The 15,778-nt window shown below is 50.7% G+C and overlaps 1 protein-coding gene across 2 annotated transcripts; it reads left to right on the top strand.

Annotated features, from left to right (window-relative positions):
- The first annotated feature begins 1,637 nt into the window (after positions 1-1,637).
- LOC119354529 (E3 ubiquitin-protein ligase RHF2A-like) lies at positions 1,638-4,511 on the top strand. 2 transcript variants are annotated; one of them, XM_037621245.1, is made up of 8 exons: positions 1,638-1,796; positions 1,985-2,201; positions 2,308-2,354; positions 2,839-2,901; positions 2,981-3,080; positions 3,185-3,513; positions 3,626-3,733; positions 3,835-4,511. In XM_037621245.1, the coding sequence occupies exons 2-8, from the start codon at positions 2,070-2,072 to the stop codon at positions 4,136-4,138; spliced, it is 1,083 nt and encodes a 360-aa protein (XP_037477142.1). In that variant the 5' UTR covers positions 1,638-1,796; positions 1,985-2,069; the 3' UTR covers positions 4,139-4,511. The 2 variants fall into 2 exon arrangements, with proteins under 2 accessions (XP_037477142.1, XP_037477143.1); XM_037621246.1 differs by having other exon boundaries at positions 1,652-1,858.
- Positions 4,512-15,778: the final 11,267 nt, after the last annotated feature.

The raw sequence follows: 15,778 nt of genomic DNA on the forward strand, positions 1-15,778 counted from the left end.
CACCACCAATCTTTCTTGAAGATTTTTGTTTGGCGTCACATACATTGCATTATCTTCATAATTGGTTTGTATTCAACATTGGATCTGTCTTCACGATTTATCTTCAAGTTCTATTTGGATCTCATTGCCTATATATGTTTGGTGACTAGAACTAAGAGCGCAAGAATAAAATAAAGGAACAAGAGAGTAATGGAAATGATGAAATCAACAATAGGGCCAATGCGTTACAGTGGGGCTGTCGCGGACTTGGACTCATGGAGACACTCGCTATTTGATTGTACTATGGCCAAATGCACGCGAACATTAGCTTCAGAGGAAGTTGCCGAGCTAATGGTACTAACACATGCAAGCAAAGCATCTAACTTGATTTTTGAGTTGATCGAGGAACTTCCACAACCTGGGTTGACAATGATGTTCGTAACCTTGTTGGCAATTTGGATGCTCGACAAAAGATCATTCATACAACTATATTTTAGAGTTTGTTATCCACACATTGCTTCATTGGGAGTTTCATGGCGGACTTGGACGTGCTACAATCTCCAAAGAATGACAACTTGGCGAGGCAAAGGGACGTGGTCACGCCATCTTGGATCCCTCCTCCAACAGGCTATTGGAGTGAACGTCGATGTTGCCTTTACCAAGCAAGATAGTAAGGGTGCGGCGGCGATGATCGTAATATGTTTTGACGATGATATCATGGCAGCTTCGATTGCCATTTTTAAAGGTATTCGAGTCTTTGAGACTTTGGAATCACTCGTCTGCTAGGAGGCGCTCTCACTGGCAAGTGTTTTGTTCGTCCATAAGGTGAGAATTGCAAGCGACTACCTCTGGGTCATCAATACCCTCCGTGATAGTTCGATGTGTCACTATAGGAAGATGACAAAGGAGATTTTGGCAGGAGCAGGGTGTTCGAAATGATATCATTTGTTGATGTGAATATAGAATCGCATATGTTAACAACGGTTGATCACTGAGTGTGGCTGACTACTCCATCTAAGGACATGTATATCTCAAATTCCTTAAATAAAGTGGGTACTGTGTCCTTAAATAAAGTGGGTACTGTGTCTAAAAAAACTAGATGATTTCCCCGCGCGTTGCTGCGGGAGCTTAAAGATTAATTTTGGACACATTCTATATGAATGAAATGACCTAAATCAAAAGTTATTACTTTTGAATATAATTATATGTGAACAAAGGCTTTGCATATATGTTGGACTATTGGAGATGGAACAATTAAATTGGCGTATGCATGTCCTACAAGATAGTTCTAGTGGATGATGACCTGACATATTTGATGATGTGGAGGGATGCATGTTGAGAGAATTAGACTTAGTGGGGATCAACTATTTATGTATTATTATAGATTCCAGATATCTGTATGTCTCTAGGAAAATAGGAAAATATGATTAATATCCTTTAGTACGATTTTTTTAAACATCCTTGCAGAGTGAAATCGAAGAGCTGGAGCCAAATAATAATATTAGCACCACACCGTACCCCACCAACCCTGCTCCGTATGGCGGTCCACGCATGTCAGTGATGGAACCGCACAAACTAAGGACGGGCCCACCAGTTTTAGCGACCCCAAAACGGGTCGACATCTGGGTCTACCCGTCATTGGCGTGAAGCAGACGAGGGGCACGCGGAGAGAGAGAGAAGAGAGTTAAAGCGGCCATTTCTTCGTCGACCTCGTCGCCCCCGCGCAGGCGTGCTCCGTCGTCGTCGTCGTCGCGGCCGTCAAAGGAGAACGATTCCACACGGAGTTGCTGTTTTTATCCGAGAAGCCCGGATACTCGGTCAGAACCACTCGATCTCGATCTCTCGCTTTGTTAATCTTGGGTCTAGCTAGGTGGATAAGGTGCGATTTTGGGGGCGAATTTTCCTCCATTTCTTCATACAATCTTGATTGGTTTTGTAATGACCTCGATTGCTTGGATTTCCGCGCGAATTTTATATCTAATTCTTGCCGTTCGCGTTGTTGCAGGGATTGCGCGGGGGAGGCAGCGGTCCATTCCTGCGGTCGACTCGGTTCTTGATAGGCTAGTAAAAAGAGAGAGAGGGAGGGAGGGATGGACGAGAAGGCAGCCAAGATGGAGAAGCTCTCGTCGGCGGCGGCTTTCGTGGAGGGCGGCGTGCAGGACGCCTGCGACGACGCCTGCAGCATCTGCCTCGAGGCCTTCTGCGACAGCGACCCCTCCACGGTACCTACCTCTCGCTTGGGGATGTAATGGTGATTGGCCATGGAAATCTTTCGATTCGGTGGTAGACGTGTCTGAAGTTCTGGTTTCTTGTTTTGAACTGCCACAGGTTACAAGCTGCAAGCATGATTTCCATCTCCAGTGCATCCTTGAGTGGTGAGGACCATGTCAAGTTCTGTAACCATTCCGTTAGAAATTTAGAATGATATTGCCTGAAACTATCATACGAGTATGCAGTTTGCTGCTGTTAGGTTGTTCATGGTAAGATTTGAAACATCGATGAATTGATTCGAGAGCCACATTATATTTTCAAGAGTTGCAGTTTATATTTTGGATGCTGAATGATTGGTTTCCTGTGTTGCACTTTTTGGCCGGAGGATTTGTTGTTCTGCACCATTTATCTTCATTTCTTACTTCTGCCACTCATTCAGAACTTTCAGATGAAACTCTCAGATGAAACTTTCAGATGAGTACTATATAGTAGCTTGATCACTACAATGACCCATTGACTGTCACTTGTAATTCGGAAGGGTTGCAATTTCTCTTTGTAACTGTTGGTTGATTGGTTTACCACATCGTTGTGTTGCGACTGCGACTCCTTATCATATATTCTGATGTACTAACGTAATTGATGTTGTAGGTGCCAGAGAAGCTCCCAGTGTCCCATGTGTTGGCAGGCAATCAGCATGAAGGACCCTCTGAGGTAGAAATTCTTATGTAAACCAGGAGTGAGATCAATTGTACATTTCTAGCCAAGTCTCACTTAAATTCTTGAATTACAGTCAAGAGCTCCTTGAGGCTGTTGAACAGGAGAAGAATGTGCAAGCAGATCGCTCACGCACGACCGCCGTTTTTCGCCATCCAATGCTCGGACATTTTGAGGTGTCATTTCGCATTTCCATTGCCCTTCTACCAATTGCTTTCTTGCTGCCATGTCTCGATCCACCCAATGCCTGTACTGCTGCTGATGCTGCTATTTCTCCCAGGTACCAGTTGATACAGATGATGCTGAGCTTGAAGAACGTCTCGTGCAACACCTGGCCGCTGCTGCCGTGACACGTAGGTCGCACCGCCATGGTAGAAGGGAAGGCCACCGCGGAAGATCAGGACCACACGGTCGCACACAAATTGTAGTATTTTCGACAACTGAAACTACCTCTAGTGACCCCATTTCTTCAGATTCACCACAAGTAGGGGACAGTGAGCATTCTCCTGCTATAATGTCTGCTCCTGTGGATGCCATGGAAGAAGCATCTGCCAACATACTAGTGCACAATAATACTTCATCTAACTGCCCTGTTGGATCAAATGATAGGTGATTCCTATTTTCATATGATGACATAACTACCGGACGGCCTACATCGGTGTTTTTTTTTTTCTTCTCATGTATATTTGTTTAACACTCACTACATAATGACCTTGATCAGAATTTCTGGTGATGAAGCATCTCCCATCAACCAGGATGGAGCTGGACCATCCGATCCACAATCTTTCTCAAACACACTCAAGACTCGCCTGCAGTCGGTTTCGGTCAAGTAATACTCTCTGATTCCTTCAAACTTCAGAGACCTTTGGAATTGGAAAACCAACATTATTGTAGCCAACTTATATTTGTGGTCTCCCTTAACAATGCTAGGTACAAGGACTCGATAACGAAGAACACCCGTGGGTGGAAGGAACGGTGGCTCTCTCGGAGTGACACGATATCGAGTCTTGGTTCTGATGTGAGGAGGGAGGTTAATGCCGGAATCGCTGCTGTGTCTCGCATGATGGAGCGGCTAGAAACGAGGGATGGGAGTGGCTCTGGGCCCTCATCGGCTTCTTCGGACAATGTTTCTTCTGCTACAAATAATCAGGGGGCCGCGTCGTCCAACTTTTGTGCTTCCGTAAATGGCGCCTCGTCTTCGGCAACTTGTGCGTCGAGATCTGGTTCACAATGAACCATCTTCTACCATGAAAGATGAACTTATTTTTTAGCTGCGAGTTGAACCTGGCATCTGGTACTATTAGAACAGTCACATGTAACATGTTTGATTTGTGCAACCAAAGATGCAGCTGTAAAGAACTGGTTTCAAGAATGATATGAACCAGGGTGGTGCAACGTCTACCACACAGTAGCTCTTGTTCGTTTCTTCGTAGACCTGCAAGGCTACGACAGTCAGTTGTTTCATCAGGCCATCTTAGGAGCCATAGTGAAGGGAACATCAGAGTCGTGATATGAGATTCATGTCTCCATGAACTCTCTGTATAGAGATGCAGAACAGTAACTGCACAGATAATTTCTGTTCATTGTTGACAAAAAATCTGCATCGATTTCGCAGTCTTGTATTCCTTCCGAATGTGGCACCGATACACAAAACTTGCACTTCTTTCTGGCCTAACATGTTCTTTGGTCTCTGCTTTGCTTTCCAACTCAAATAGCTAACCAGGCCATGGACTGATGGATTGTCTGTACTCAACTCAAATAGCTAACCAGGCCATGGACTGATGGATTGTCTGTACTTGAAGGGGCGCGCTTTGTTGTGCCATTGATTCTTTTTCTCGCAAAAACACAAAGATTGCATATCATTGCATTGATAGGAAGAGGGATGACTACATTGGCCACGCGTACACAAGCCGGCGCGGGCTCAAATAGCCGGAGCAGTTAGGGGAGGGGCTGCTCGTCCCCGATACATTATGCTAGAACCTATCTCTCAGAGATCATGTTCGCCAAGCCGTTGGCGCCGGCGCTAGCCCACAAGCAAGCGTCTTCTTGAATGGATTGAAGCAGACTTGTGGCGGAGGGTTGCAACTGATCGAAGACGCATCCATTCCGGTGCTTCCAGATTGCCCATGCGGTGAGAGTGATGATGGAGTTGAGTCCTCTACGCAGAGCCGTGGGTGATGAAGAACAGGTGTCAATCCGCCATTCCGCCAATGGTGATAAGAGCAGGTGTCGATCCGCCATTCCGTGAATGGTGTCCGAACTTGGGATCGTGGCAGTCGATCTACACCAAGAGAGGACCTCATGCCAAATTTGGCGGGAGAAGGGGCAAGCAGCAAATAGGTGGTGCATGTCCTCGGTGGCCTGGTCACACAGCACACATCTGCCGTTGTGGGGCAGATCTCGTCGGGCGAGGCGGTCGACCGTCCAACACCGATCCTTCAAGGCAAGCCAGATGAAGACCTTGATGCGTAGGGGGCCCATGTCTTCCAAGTAAGCTTCCATGAAGCGTCGATCGTAGAACCATGGAAGAGCACTAGGTAGCAGGACTTGGTGGAGTAGACGCCGAACTCCGTCCACTTCCGGCCCAGCCGCGAGGGTTGCGTTTTGCAGCACATGCCAAAGGTCGACGTACTGAAGGAGGGTGGCCGGGCCAAGCGCGTCGGCAATGTCACGCACCCATGCATGCCAGGGTAGGCCCTCAGCCACCGTTCGGTCGCGGGGGTGACGCCAAGACACCAAAGAGAATACCAGAGGCGTGAGCTCAGAGATGGCCCTGCCCTCGATCTAGGAGTCGGTCCAGAACTTGCAGGTACGGCCATCACGCACCTCCCAGACGGTGGAAGCTCTGAAAATCTGCATGGCCGCAGGGTCATGAGGAAGGTGAAGCTGGCTCCAGGGGCGCGAAGCATCGGTACGCTGGAGCCAAAGCCATCGGGTGCGCAGGGCAACGCCAGTGCGCTGCTGGTCATGAATCCCCATGCCGCTGAGAAAGGTGGGGCGACACACTCGGTCCCAATTCACACGGCATTGTCCTCCACGCGCATATTTGCAGCCAACCCAAAGGAAGCCTCAAATGATTCGGTTGACCTGAGTGAGGATGGTCTTGTTGACGGCGATGGCGACGAGGATGGGGATGGGCATGGCACAGAGGACATGCCTATAGAGCGCGAGGCGATCCCCGAGGGAGAGCATGGACCCATGCCAAGTGGAAAGATTCTTCTCAAGCTTGTCGATGAGCGGCATGAGGTCGATCGTCGAGGGCTTGCGGATGGAGAGCGGGAGGCTGAGGTACTTCACCGGGAAATGGGCAATCAGGCACACCATCCCAGCCGCGATCGTGGCGATGTGCTCATCGGTGCATCGGATGGGCGCGGCCGAGCACTTGGCGAAGTTTGTGCGGAGCCCTGAAGCCTTGCCGAAGATGTCAAGCAAGCAGCGAATGGTGCGGATGTCGCGGGTGTCGAGGTGGCTGAAAATAACGACATCATCTGCATAGAGGGAACACTCGATGCCAGGTGCCTTGTGGTCAACCGCTGGAGGAGGCCTTGCTCAATGGCTCGCTAAAGGAGCGAGTTGAGCACATCGATGACAATGATGAAGAGCATTGGGGAAATAGGATCCCCTTGCCGTAGCCCGCATGCGTGAAGAATTGGCTGCCCGGGGACGCCATTGATGAGCACACACGTTGACGCGGTGGATAGCAGGATGGAGATCCACTCGCACCATCGGTTTCCAAAGCCTAGGTGCCAAAGCGTGTCAAGCAGAAAAGGCCACGCCACCGAGTTGAACGCCCTCGCGATGTCGAGCTTGAGAAGCATCCGTGACATCTTGAGGTTATGAAGAAGTCTAGCCATTTGTTGGACAAGGAGGAAGTTGTCGTGGATGCTCCGGTCGGCAATAAATGTGCTCTGATTCGTGGAAATCATCTTGCCCAAATGCGGTGCCAGCCGGAGAGAGAGCGCCTTCGCGAACAACATCGCGATGAGATGAATGAGACTAATGGGGCGATAGTCGAAGAGAGCCGCCGCATCTTGCTTCTTTGGAAGAAGAGTGAGGAGCGCCTCGTTGAGCCGCTGGAAACCACGCCTGTTGAGCGCATAGAGTTTGTCGAAGACGGTGCAAATGGCATGCTTGATCACGTCCCAAGCACTCCGGAGAAATTCAGCGGTAAATCCATCGGGGCCTGGCGCCTTCCCAAGCGGTAAGCTCTTGACAGCAGCCCAAATCTCATCCTCAGAGAAAGGCGCGTCGATGCCGGAGAGGTCGAAGGGCCCGACGTGGACCGCAGAGAGGTCAATGGAGAAAGGCCGTGGCTTCGTCATTCCAAGGATTCAGGTGAAGTGATGGTAGGCGGCTTCAGCAAGTGCGACAAGGTCGGAGACGGAGGTGTCCCCCACCTGCAACTCGAAGATCCGGTTCTTCTGCTTGCGGTGTGCAACATGCACCTAGAAGAACTTTTGGCCCGCTTCACCGTCCCGCAGCCAGGAAAGCCTGACTCGTTGGCGCGAGATCGAGCGCTCGAGCGAAGCGAGGCCAAGGTACGCCACTTTGAGGCGCCGACGTAGCCAAGCCTCGGCTAGGGAGAGGGGCTGCAAATCTTGAGCCGCATCGAGGCACGCAATCAGCTCGCGAGCAACCAGAAGCTGCCGGGACACGTCCCCAATATTCTTCGTGCTCCATCTTTGGAGGCGCCGAGCGGTGGTCTTAAGGCATGCCACCAATCTGCGGAACGGGTCCGGCTCATCAGCCGCGGTAGCCCAGGCCTCGAGCATGACCTGCATGTAGCCATTGGTGCGCGGCCAGAACCTCTCAAGTGGAATCTCTTGGTGCCATGCGAGCGCGTGGTGCAATCTAAGAGAAGAGGCGCGTGATCGGATGCTGCGGAGGAGAGGCAGCGAAGCATGCATTGCGGGTGGAGTTCCTCCCAAGCAGAATTGCAGAGGACCCTGTCGATGCGTGTGAGGGTCGGAGTGCCGCGCTCACTCGACCATGTATAGCGCCTCCCATGCAGATAGATATCGCGCAGCTCCTCATCAGTGAGGAAGCGGCGGAAGCAGGACATGACCCGATGGTTGAGCCAGGAGTTATTCTTGTCCGCCGCCCCTGTGATCATGTTGAAGTCGCCTCCAAGGATCCAAGGGCCAGCGCACGATGATCGAACCTCGCTAAGGTCACCGAGGAAAGAAATCTTGTCATCATCTTCCCGCGGGCCATATACATCAGTAAGCCACCAATGATGCGTGACATCAAGAGAGGAGGCTAAGGCGGTGATGTGGTGCTCGCCACGGCATGGATCAGAAAGCGCGATCATGTCCGAGCGCCAAGCAAGCAGGATGCCCCCACGGGCCCCATCCGCGGGAAGGAAGAAGAACTCAGAAAAGGAAGGGCCGAGCGTCTTAGTGACAAGCGAGGAAGAAAGGGAAGCCATCTTAGTCTCCTGGATGCAAACGATACAAGGTGATGCAATGGTGATCACTCTGCGAACGACGGTGCGCTTGGCCGAGGCATTGAGGCCACGCACGTTCCAAAGTACAATGCGAAGGTTGTAATCCATGGAGAAACGGTAGGGTCCTGTGGTGGCCTAGACAACCACTAGGCCTCGACAGCATGAGGCAGGGGGAGAGCAAGCCGACGGGCAGGTTGAGGAGCTCTGGGATGCACCAGCCGAAGAGGTCGGTGAACGCCTCTAGCACATCGTGCGCCAGCGGCCTCTGAAAGAGGCGCTCGTACTTCGCCAGGGTTGCTGCAGAGATGGGGACGTCGTCCGAGACAAGCCCGAGGCGGTGTAGGACTAGCTTTTTGGCCTTGAGTTTGGAGCTGAGCCCGCAGTCCGCCTTGGCGATCCTGCCACTTCTTCGAGGTGTGGAGTTTGGCGGCAACTCCTTTCTACGGCTGCGGGAGGAAGGCACAGGAAGAATCTGCGCGATCAGCCGCTGGATGGACTCCAAAAATGCATCCAGGGGTTCCACGTTGGCATGCGCTCCACGTGGTGAGTCTGGAGCGGTGGCATGGGTGGGATCCGGCATCGCGGGCACGGGATCACTCGGAATCGCTGCGGGCAAATCACGCATGGTAGGATCCGAGGTGGGGACGGCCGGTGGTTTGATGGCGGGGCCGCACGAAGGGCTCGGGGGGCCCGCAACGTGGCCAGACAGGGCCAACTGCCCAGCATGAGGCGAGGAGGGTGGCCCATTGTTACACGCCTCGGGATTGGTCTCGATCCCCGTTGGGGTCGCACAGAGCAGGAGCAGGCCAGAAGAGGCCACGGGCGCGAGATCTATCTGGGAGCATGCGCCTGTCTCCAAAAGGCATGCAGGTGTGTAGGACGATGGCGCTTTGGCGCGTCGCGGGCGGAAGGCACATGAGTGACGACCTGGTCAGCCGAGTACAAATTTGAACTGGCCGCGCCCACAACATCGAACGGGGCGGGATGCCCAATGGCCATCTCCGAGCCCACGCTCGCCGCGGCATTCTGGAAAGCCGCCTTGTCCCCCAAGTGCAGCCTTGCCGGGGCCTGCGTGACACCAGGCACGACTAGCGGGTACGGTCCGAGGACCGCAGGCCAGATGCGTGAAACGGCGAGCGGGCGGTTGTGTCGACATCCCCCACAGCGGCGATTGGAACGACCAGACCGGTGTGAAGGGCCGCCAACATCATGACGTGGTGGCACGGGAGGGTGATCATAGAGGTGCGGCCATGGCTCGGGGCAAGGTGGTGAGCCCTGGCCGGGGCTGGTACCACCATCGGAGTCGGAGCCGGGAGAATTACGCGGCGACGGACACTACAAAAAAACACTTCCATGATGATACGTGTTTGTCACAGTAGGTCGCATTTTTGTCATGCATGTACATCCATGAAGATTTTATGACTGAATCAAGATAGTCATACCTGTGCTGTCGTAGAAGTGTTCCATGACATTACCAAAATTATCATCACGGAAGTGTCCACTTCCATGATGATAAATTGCGCGTCACAGAAGTGCTTTCGTCAATGGTGATCGACACGTGGCATCCACCGTAACGGAACACCGTTAAGCTATCGGGCCCGGTTTTGGATCCGATAACCCGCTAATAGCCCCGACCAATGGGGATTTTCCACGTGTAAAATCATCATTGGCTGGAGAAAACACGTGTCGCCTCACCGTTGGGACAGATGTCATCCACTCATTGGACCGAAGGCGCCTATGATACGTCGACACGTGGCACGGCCGAACAGAGGCCCATTCCTGTGAAAATGCTGGCCCGTTTGACTTGGTCAAAAGGTGGCGGGCCAGCCCACGGCAAGCCTGTTAACAGCCTGTTCGCATATAGCCCATTTACAGCCCGCTAACCCAGGGCCCGTTACGACCTATCCGAATTAGGACCAGTAGCGTCATCTGGGCCATCCAATATGATTCCAGCCAATTTTATGTTCTGGCCCATGTATGGCCCATGACGTCTTTTGGCCCATATGAAGCCCTTCGTAACTCTTGGCTGTAACACCCTCGATGCGACTATATCTCTCACGTGTCGAGGCACGACTTAGAGGCATAATTGCATTGAAGGCATATGTCACAAGTTAGGCAATCTTCACATCATCCCATGTAATATAGATAATAAAAGGGGAGATAACATAGTTGGCTTACACTCATCACGTCAATCAAGGTACATAAATAACATTACATCATCCAAACACTCATGGCCCGACTATGGCGCCAAAATAAAAGATAACCCAACATGCGACACGGTCCCGATCACCCCCAACTGGGCACCACTACTGATCATCAGGAAAAAAAACACAATAACGTTGAGAGTCCTCGTTGAACTCCCACTTGAGCTCTAGCGCGCCATCTGGAGCGGAATCATCAGGCCCTGCATCTGGTGTAATAGTAATCTGTGAGCCACAGGGACTCAACAATCTCGCACCCTCGCGATCAAGACTATTTAAGCTTATAGGTAAGGCAAGGTAAATATGTGGAGCTGCAGCAAGCGACTAGCAAATATGGTGGCTATCCTGTTCGCAAAAGAGAGCGAGAAGACGAGGCAAAGCGCAAGCGAGAAACTAGAGAGCAACCTGCGCAAGCATTACTCCAACACCGTTTCCACTTTCCGGATTCCGCCGAGAAGAGGCCATCACGGTAACTCACACTGTTGATTCATTTTAGTTAAGTTAAGGTTCAAGTTATCTACAACCGGACATTAACAAATTCCCATCTGCCCATAACCGCGGGCACGACTTTCGAAAGTTCAAATCCCTGCAGGGGAGTCCCAACTTAGCCCATGACAAGCTCTCACGGTCAACGAAGGAATAGACCTCCTCCCGAGACGTTCCGATCAGACTCGGTATCTCGGTTCTTCAAGACACTTCGATAGGTTAAGACAAGACCAGCAACACCGCCCGAATGTGCCGACAAATCCTGATAGGAGCTGCACATATCTCGTTCTCAGGGCACACTCAGATGAGACTAGCTACGAGTAAAACCAACCCTCAAGTTTCCCCGAGGTGGCCCTGCAGGCAGCTCAGTCGGACCAACACTTAGAGGAGCACTGGCCCGGGGGGGGGGGGGTTAAAATAAGATGACCCTTGGGCTCCGGAAACCCAAGGGAAAAAGAGGCTAGGTGGAAAATGGTAAAACCAAGGTTGGGCATTGTTGGAAAAGCTTTAATCAAGGCGAACTATCAAGGGGTTCCCATTATAACCCAACCGCGTAAGGAACACAAAATCCGGGAACATAACACCGATATGACGGAAACTAGGGCGGCAAGAGTGGAATAAAACACTAGGCGAGAGGCCGAGCCTTCCACCCTTTACCAAGTATATAGATGCATTAAGATAACATGGCAATATAATGATATCCCAACAAGTAAATAAGGTTCCAAGAAGGAACGGTCTCCAATCTTCACCTGCAACTAGCAACGCTATAAGAGGGGCTGAGCAAAGCGGTAACATAGCCAATCAATGGTTTGCTAGGACATGGTGGGTTAGAGGTTTGACATGGAAATTTGGGAGACTTAAAAGCAAGTGGTAGGCATCGTAGCATTGGCATAGCAAAAGAGCGAGCATCTAGCAAAGCAAAGATAGTAGTGATTTCGAGGGTATGATCATCTTGCCTGCAAAGTGGTCAGAGTTGACTGGATCCTTGAAAGCAAACTCAACGGGCTCCTCGATAGCAAACTCGTCTCTCGGATCTACCCAAACAATACAAACAAGCAGCAAGGACACAATCAACCACGTGCAAGGCTCAAACAATATGATGCAAAGATGATATGCTATGCGGGATGCATATGCAAGATTTGACAAGGGATGCATGAACCTGGCCTCAACTTGGGAATCCAAGTGTGCCACTGGAAAGATGAGATGAAATCGCTTGAAAACGATATAAAGAACGCCGGAATCGGAGTTACGGTTTGGAAATGGCAAGCGATTCAAATATGACACCGGTCCGCAATTTACAGCAAGTAGCCATCTAAATGCAATGAGATGAACAAGCTACAGCACCCAAACATGGCAACAAAATACATGGCAGGGATTCATTCAAGATGCTTAACAAAAGTCTAGCACTGAGCTACGGCCAAATCATCCATTAACAGGTTCAAACAAGCATGGCAAAAATGCATATGGCAAACAGATTTCAGACTTAGTGAAATTAACACTTATCTGGAATTTCAGATCAGGTAGCACACTTCGGATCAGCAAAAATACATGCTACAAGACCTGAACATGGAAAAGTAAAGTATGGCATGGATCTACTCAAAGAGCTTAACAAAAGTCCCTTAGTGACCTTGAGCCAAAAGGGATCAGAAAATACAATTGCAAGCATGTGAACATGGCAAAAACATAATCAGTTCTCAGACTTAGTGAAAACTGGAGCATGCTGAAACAGATATCAAGTAGGCATGTTTACGAGCTCGATGCACTCACTACGGAGCAAGTCATGATAATCTAAGCATACACCCATCAAGAATACACAAAATACAAGCTAGACATGGCAATAACAATAACATAGCATGCACGGATCAACTACAACATCATCGGCAAAATCGCTAACAAGTAGACAATCTGCCCAGATTCACGAAGTAGCAAAAGTAGAGCTCGATTGACTCAAGCTAGGGTGCTCCATAATTGCAAACAAAGACATGGATGTATAGAGCACTATAAGATTAACAAAACATCCTTACTGATCATCCTCAAAAGAGGCACGGATCACTAGGAAACAATATGAACATATGGCCATATGAGATAAACACCTCAAGGTCTTAGTGGAAATGCTAAGTCCCTGAAATCAGCGTTACCAAGTGCCTCACTTTGCAAGCTCGTGCTAGTCACCACACACATCACAAAAATACATGGGTTGCACATCTGGAAAGATGGAAAAACCCTTAACAAAACATATGTAGAGCTCATGGGCATATCATGCACACAAGAATCATGAAAAAAATGACAAATATCTAAATGGAGCAGCAGATCAGGCAATTATCTCAAGTAGCCCTTTTATAACAGCATTTAGGGCATCAAAATCAACTCGAATGAAAATGATGCAATGGAATGAAATGATGTACTCGCTGAGACGAACATATTGATATGCTACACGCCCAAAACGGAGCTACGGAGAGAGAGTTATAGCACGATGAAAAATGCCAAAAACTTAAGGGGGGTGGAGAGAAAGTCAACCCTCTCTAGGGTTTACTGTAGCACCGAATCAGATCTGGGCGCATGGACTTCGAGGCGGCGGCGCTCTCGCCGGAGTTGACGAAGACGACGGCGGCCGGAGAGGCGAGGTGGCCGCGAGCCAGAGGAGGGCTCGCCGGAGGACGGAGAGAGCACGAGGGGGCGACAGTGGTCGTCGGCCGCGACCCGGGCGGCGAGGTGGGCGCCGGCGACGAGGAGGCGGGGCGGCGTCGGCGAGGACAGCGGCGCAGCGAGGTGAGGCGGGCGGAGCTCGCCGGCTCGGGCGGAGGAAGATGCAGGCGACGGCGTTCGGCGGTTGGGCCGCGGGGGCCCCGAGCGGGCCGGGCGGGCCTCGGGCGGCGGCGGTGATGTGGGGCTCCCGCGCGCCACGTGTCGGCCTCCGGTTGGGGCGGCGGCGATGTCCAGCGCGTCCGGACGTTGTCCGGCGCGCAGAGAGACGGGGAGCTAGGTTAGGGTAGGAATGGATCCGGGATTTTTGGGGGAGATGCCTATTTATACATAGGAGGAGCTAGGAGAGACCAAATGAGGTGCGGTTTCCGGCCACGCGATCGTGATCAAACGCTCTAGATGATGGAGAGGGTTTAGGTGGGTTTTGGGCCAACTTGGAGGGGTGTTGGGCTGCAACACACACGAGGCCTTTTTGGTCCCTCGGTTAACCGTTGGAGTATCAAACGAAGTCCAAATGATATGAAACTTGACAGGCGGTCTACCGGTAGTAAACCAAGGCCGCTTGGCAAGTATCGGTCCAATCCGGAAATGTTTAATCCCCACACACGAAAGAAAGGTAGAAATGACCACCGGAGGAGAACGAAGCGCCGGAATGCTAAACGGACAACGGGGAAAATGCTCGAATGCATGAGATGAACACGTATGCAAATGCAATGCACATGATGACATGATATGAGACACATGACAACGACAACAACACACGGAGACAAAAACCCGAACCCGAGAAAATAAAATAACTTAAGGCCGGAAACGGCAAGAGTTGGAGTACAAATTGGGAAAGTTACATCCGGGGTGTTACAACACTCCAGCACTACGAAAGGATCTCGTCCCGAGATCTAGGACTGAAAGAACGCCAGGTACTCAGAACGGAGGTGATCCTCACGTTCCCAGGTAGCTTCACGGTCGGAATGGTGTGACCACTTGACTTTGAGGAATTTGATTGACTTGTTGCGAGTCTTGCGTTCAGTCTCTTCAAGAATAGCAACTGGGTGCTCACGATAAGAGAGATCTTCTTGGAGCTCAATGTCCTCGAAGTTGACGGTGCGGTCAGGAGTCTTGAAGCACTTTCGGAGCTGAGAGACATGGAACACGTCATGAACATTTGCAAAGTTTGAAGGAAGCTCGAGTTGATAGGCGAGTTCGCCTCTCTTACTGACAATCTTGAAAGGTCCCACGTATCTGGGGGCAAGCTTCCCTTTGATACCGAAGCGACGAGTACCTTTCATAGGAGAGACGCGGAGGTAAACATGATCTCCGATCTCGAAAGCCAAATCACGGTGCTTACTATCATAGTAGCTCTTCTGACGGGATTGGGCTGCTTTGAGGTTATCTCGAATGACTTTGCACATTTGCTCTGCCTCTGTGATTAAGTCATTACCCAAAAGCTGACGTTCACCGGTTTCGGACCAGTTGAGAGGGGTACGGCACTTCCTGCCATACAGAATTTCAAATGGGGCCTTGCCCGAACTTGCTTGAAAACTGTTGTTGTAGGAGAATTCAGCATAAGGAAGACAATCCTCCCACTTCATGCCGAAGGAGATCACACAAGCCCTGAGCATATCTTCAAGAATATGGTTGACACGCTCGACTTGACCGCTAGTTTGAGGATGGAAAGCTGTGCTGAAGCGGATGTTGGTCCCCATGGCCTTCTGAAAAGAATCCCAAAACTTGGAGGTAAAGATGCTGCCACGGTCTGAAGAGATCACCTGTGGAATACCGTGCAGAGAGACAATTCGAGAGGTATAGAGTTCCGCCAATTGAGCTGCAGTGATTGACTCTTTGATAGGCAGAAAGTGAGCCACTTTGGTGAGTTTGTCGATGACAACGAATATAGCATCATTGCCACGCTTGGACTTTGGAAACCCAGTCACGAAGTCCATCTCAATGTGGTCAAACTTCCATTCTGGAATGGCAAGAGGTTGGGGGAGACCAGCTGGCCTTTGGTGTTCTGCCTTCACTCTTCTGCAGACATCACATT

This window comes from Triticum dicoccoides, chromosome 2A, assembly GCF_002162155.2.
Source record: "Triticum dicoccoides isolate Atlit2015 ecotype Zavitan chromosome 2A, WEW_v2.0, whole genome shotgun sequence".
Lineage (NCBI taxonomy): Eukaryota > Viridiplantae > Streptophyta > Magnoliopsida > Poales > Poaceae > Triticum > Triticum dicoccoides.

Bases quoted from the DNA above. Each gene is read 5' to 3' on its own strand.
- LOC119354529 (XM_037621245.1), top strand. From the start codon at position 2,070: ATGGACGAGAAGGCAGCCAAGATGGAGAAGCTCTCGTCGGCGGCGGCT. The intron at 3,081-3,184 runs GTGTCATTTCGC...TATTTCTCCCAG, and splicing joins CAATGCTCGGACATTTTGAG to GTACCAGTTGATACAGATGA. The intron at 3,514-3,625 runs GTGATTCCTATT...GACCTTGATCAG, and splicing joins CCTGTTGGATCAAATGATAG to AATTTCTGGTGATGAAGCAT.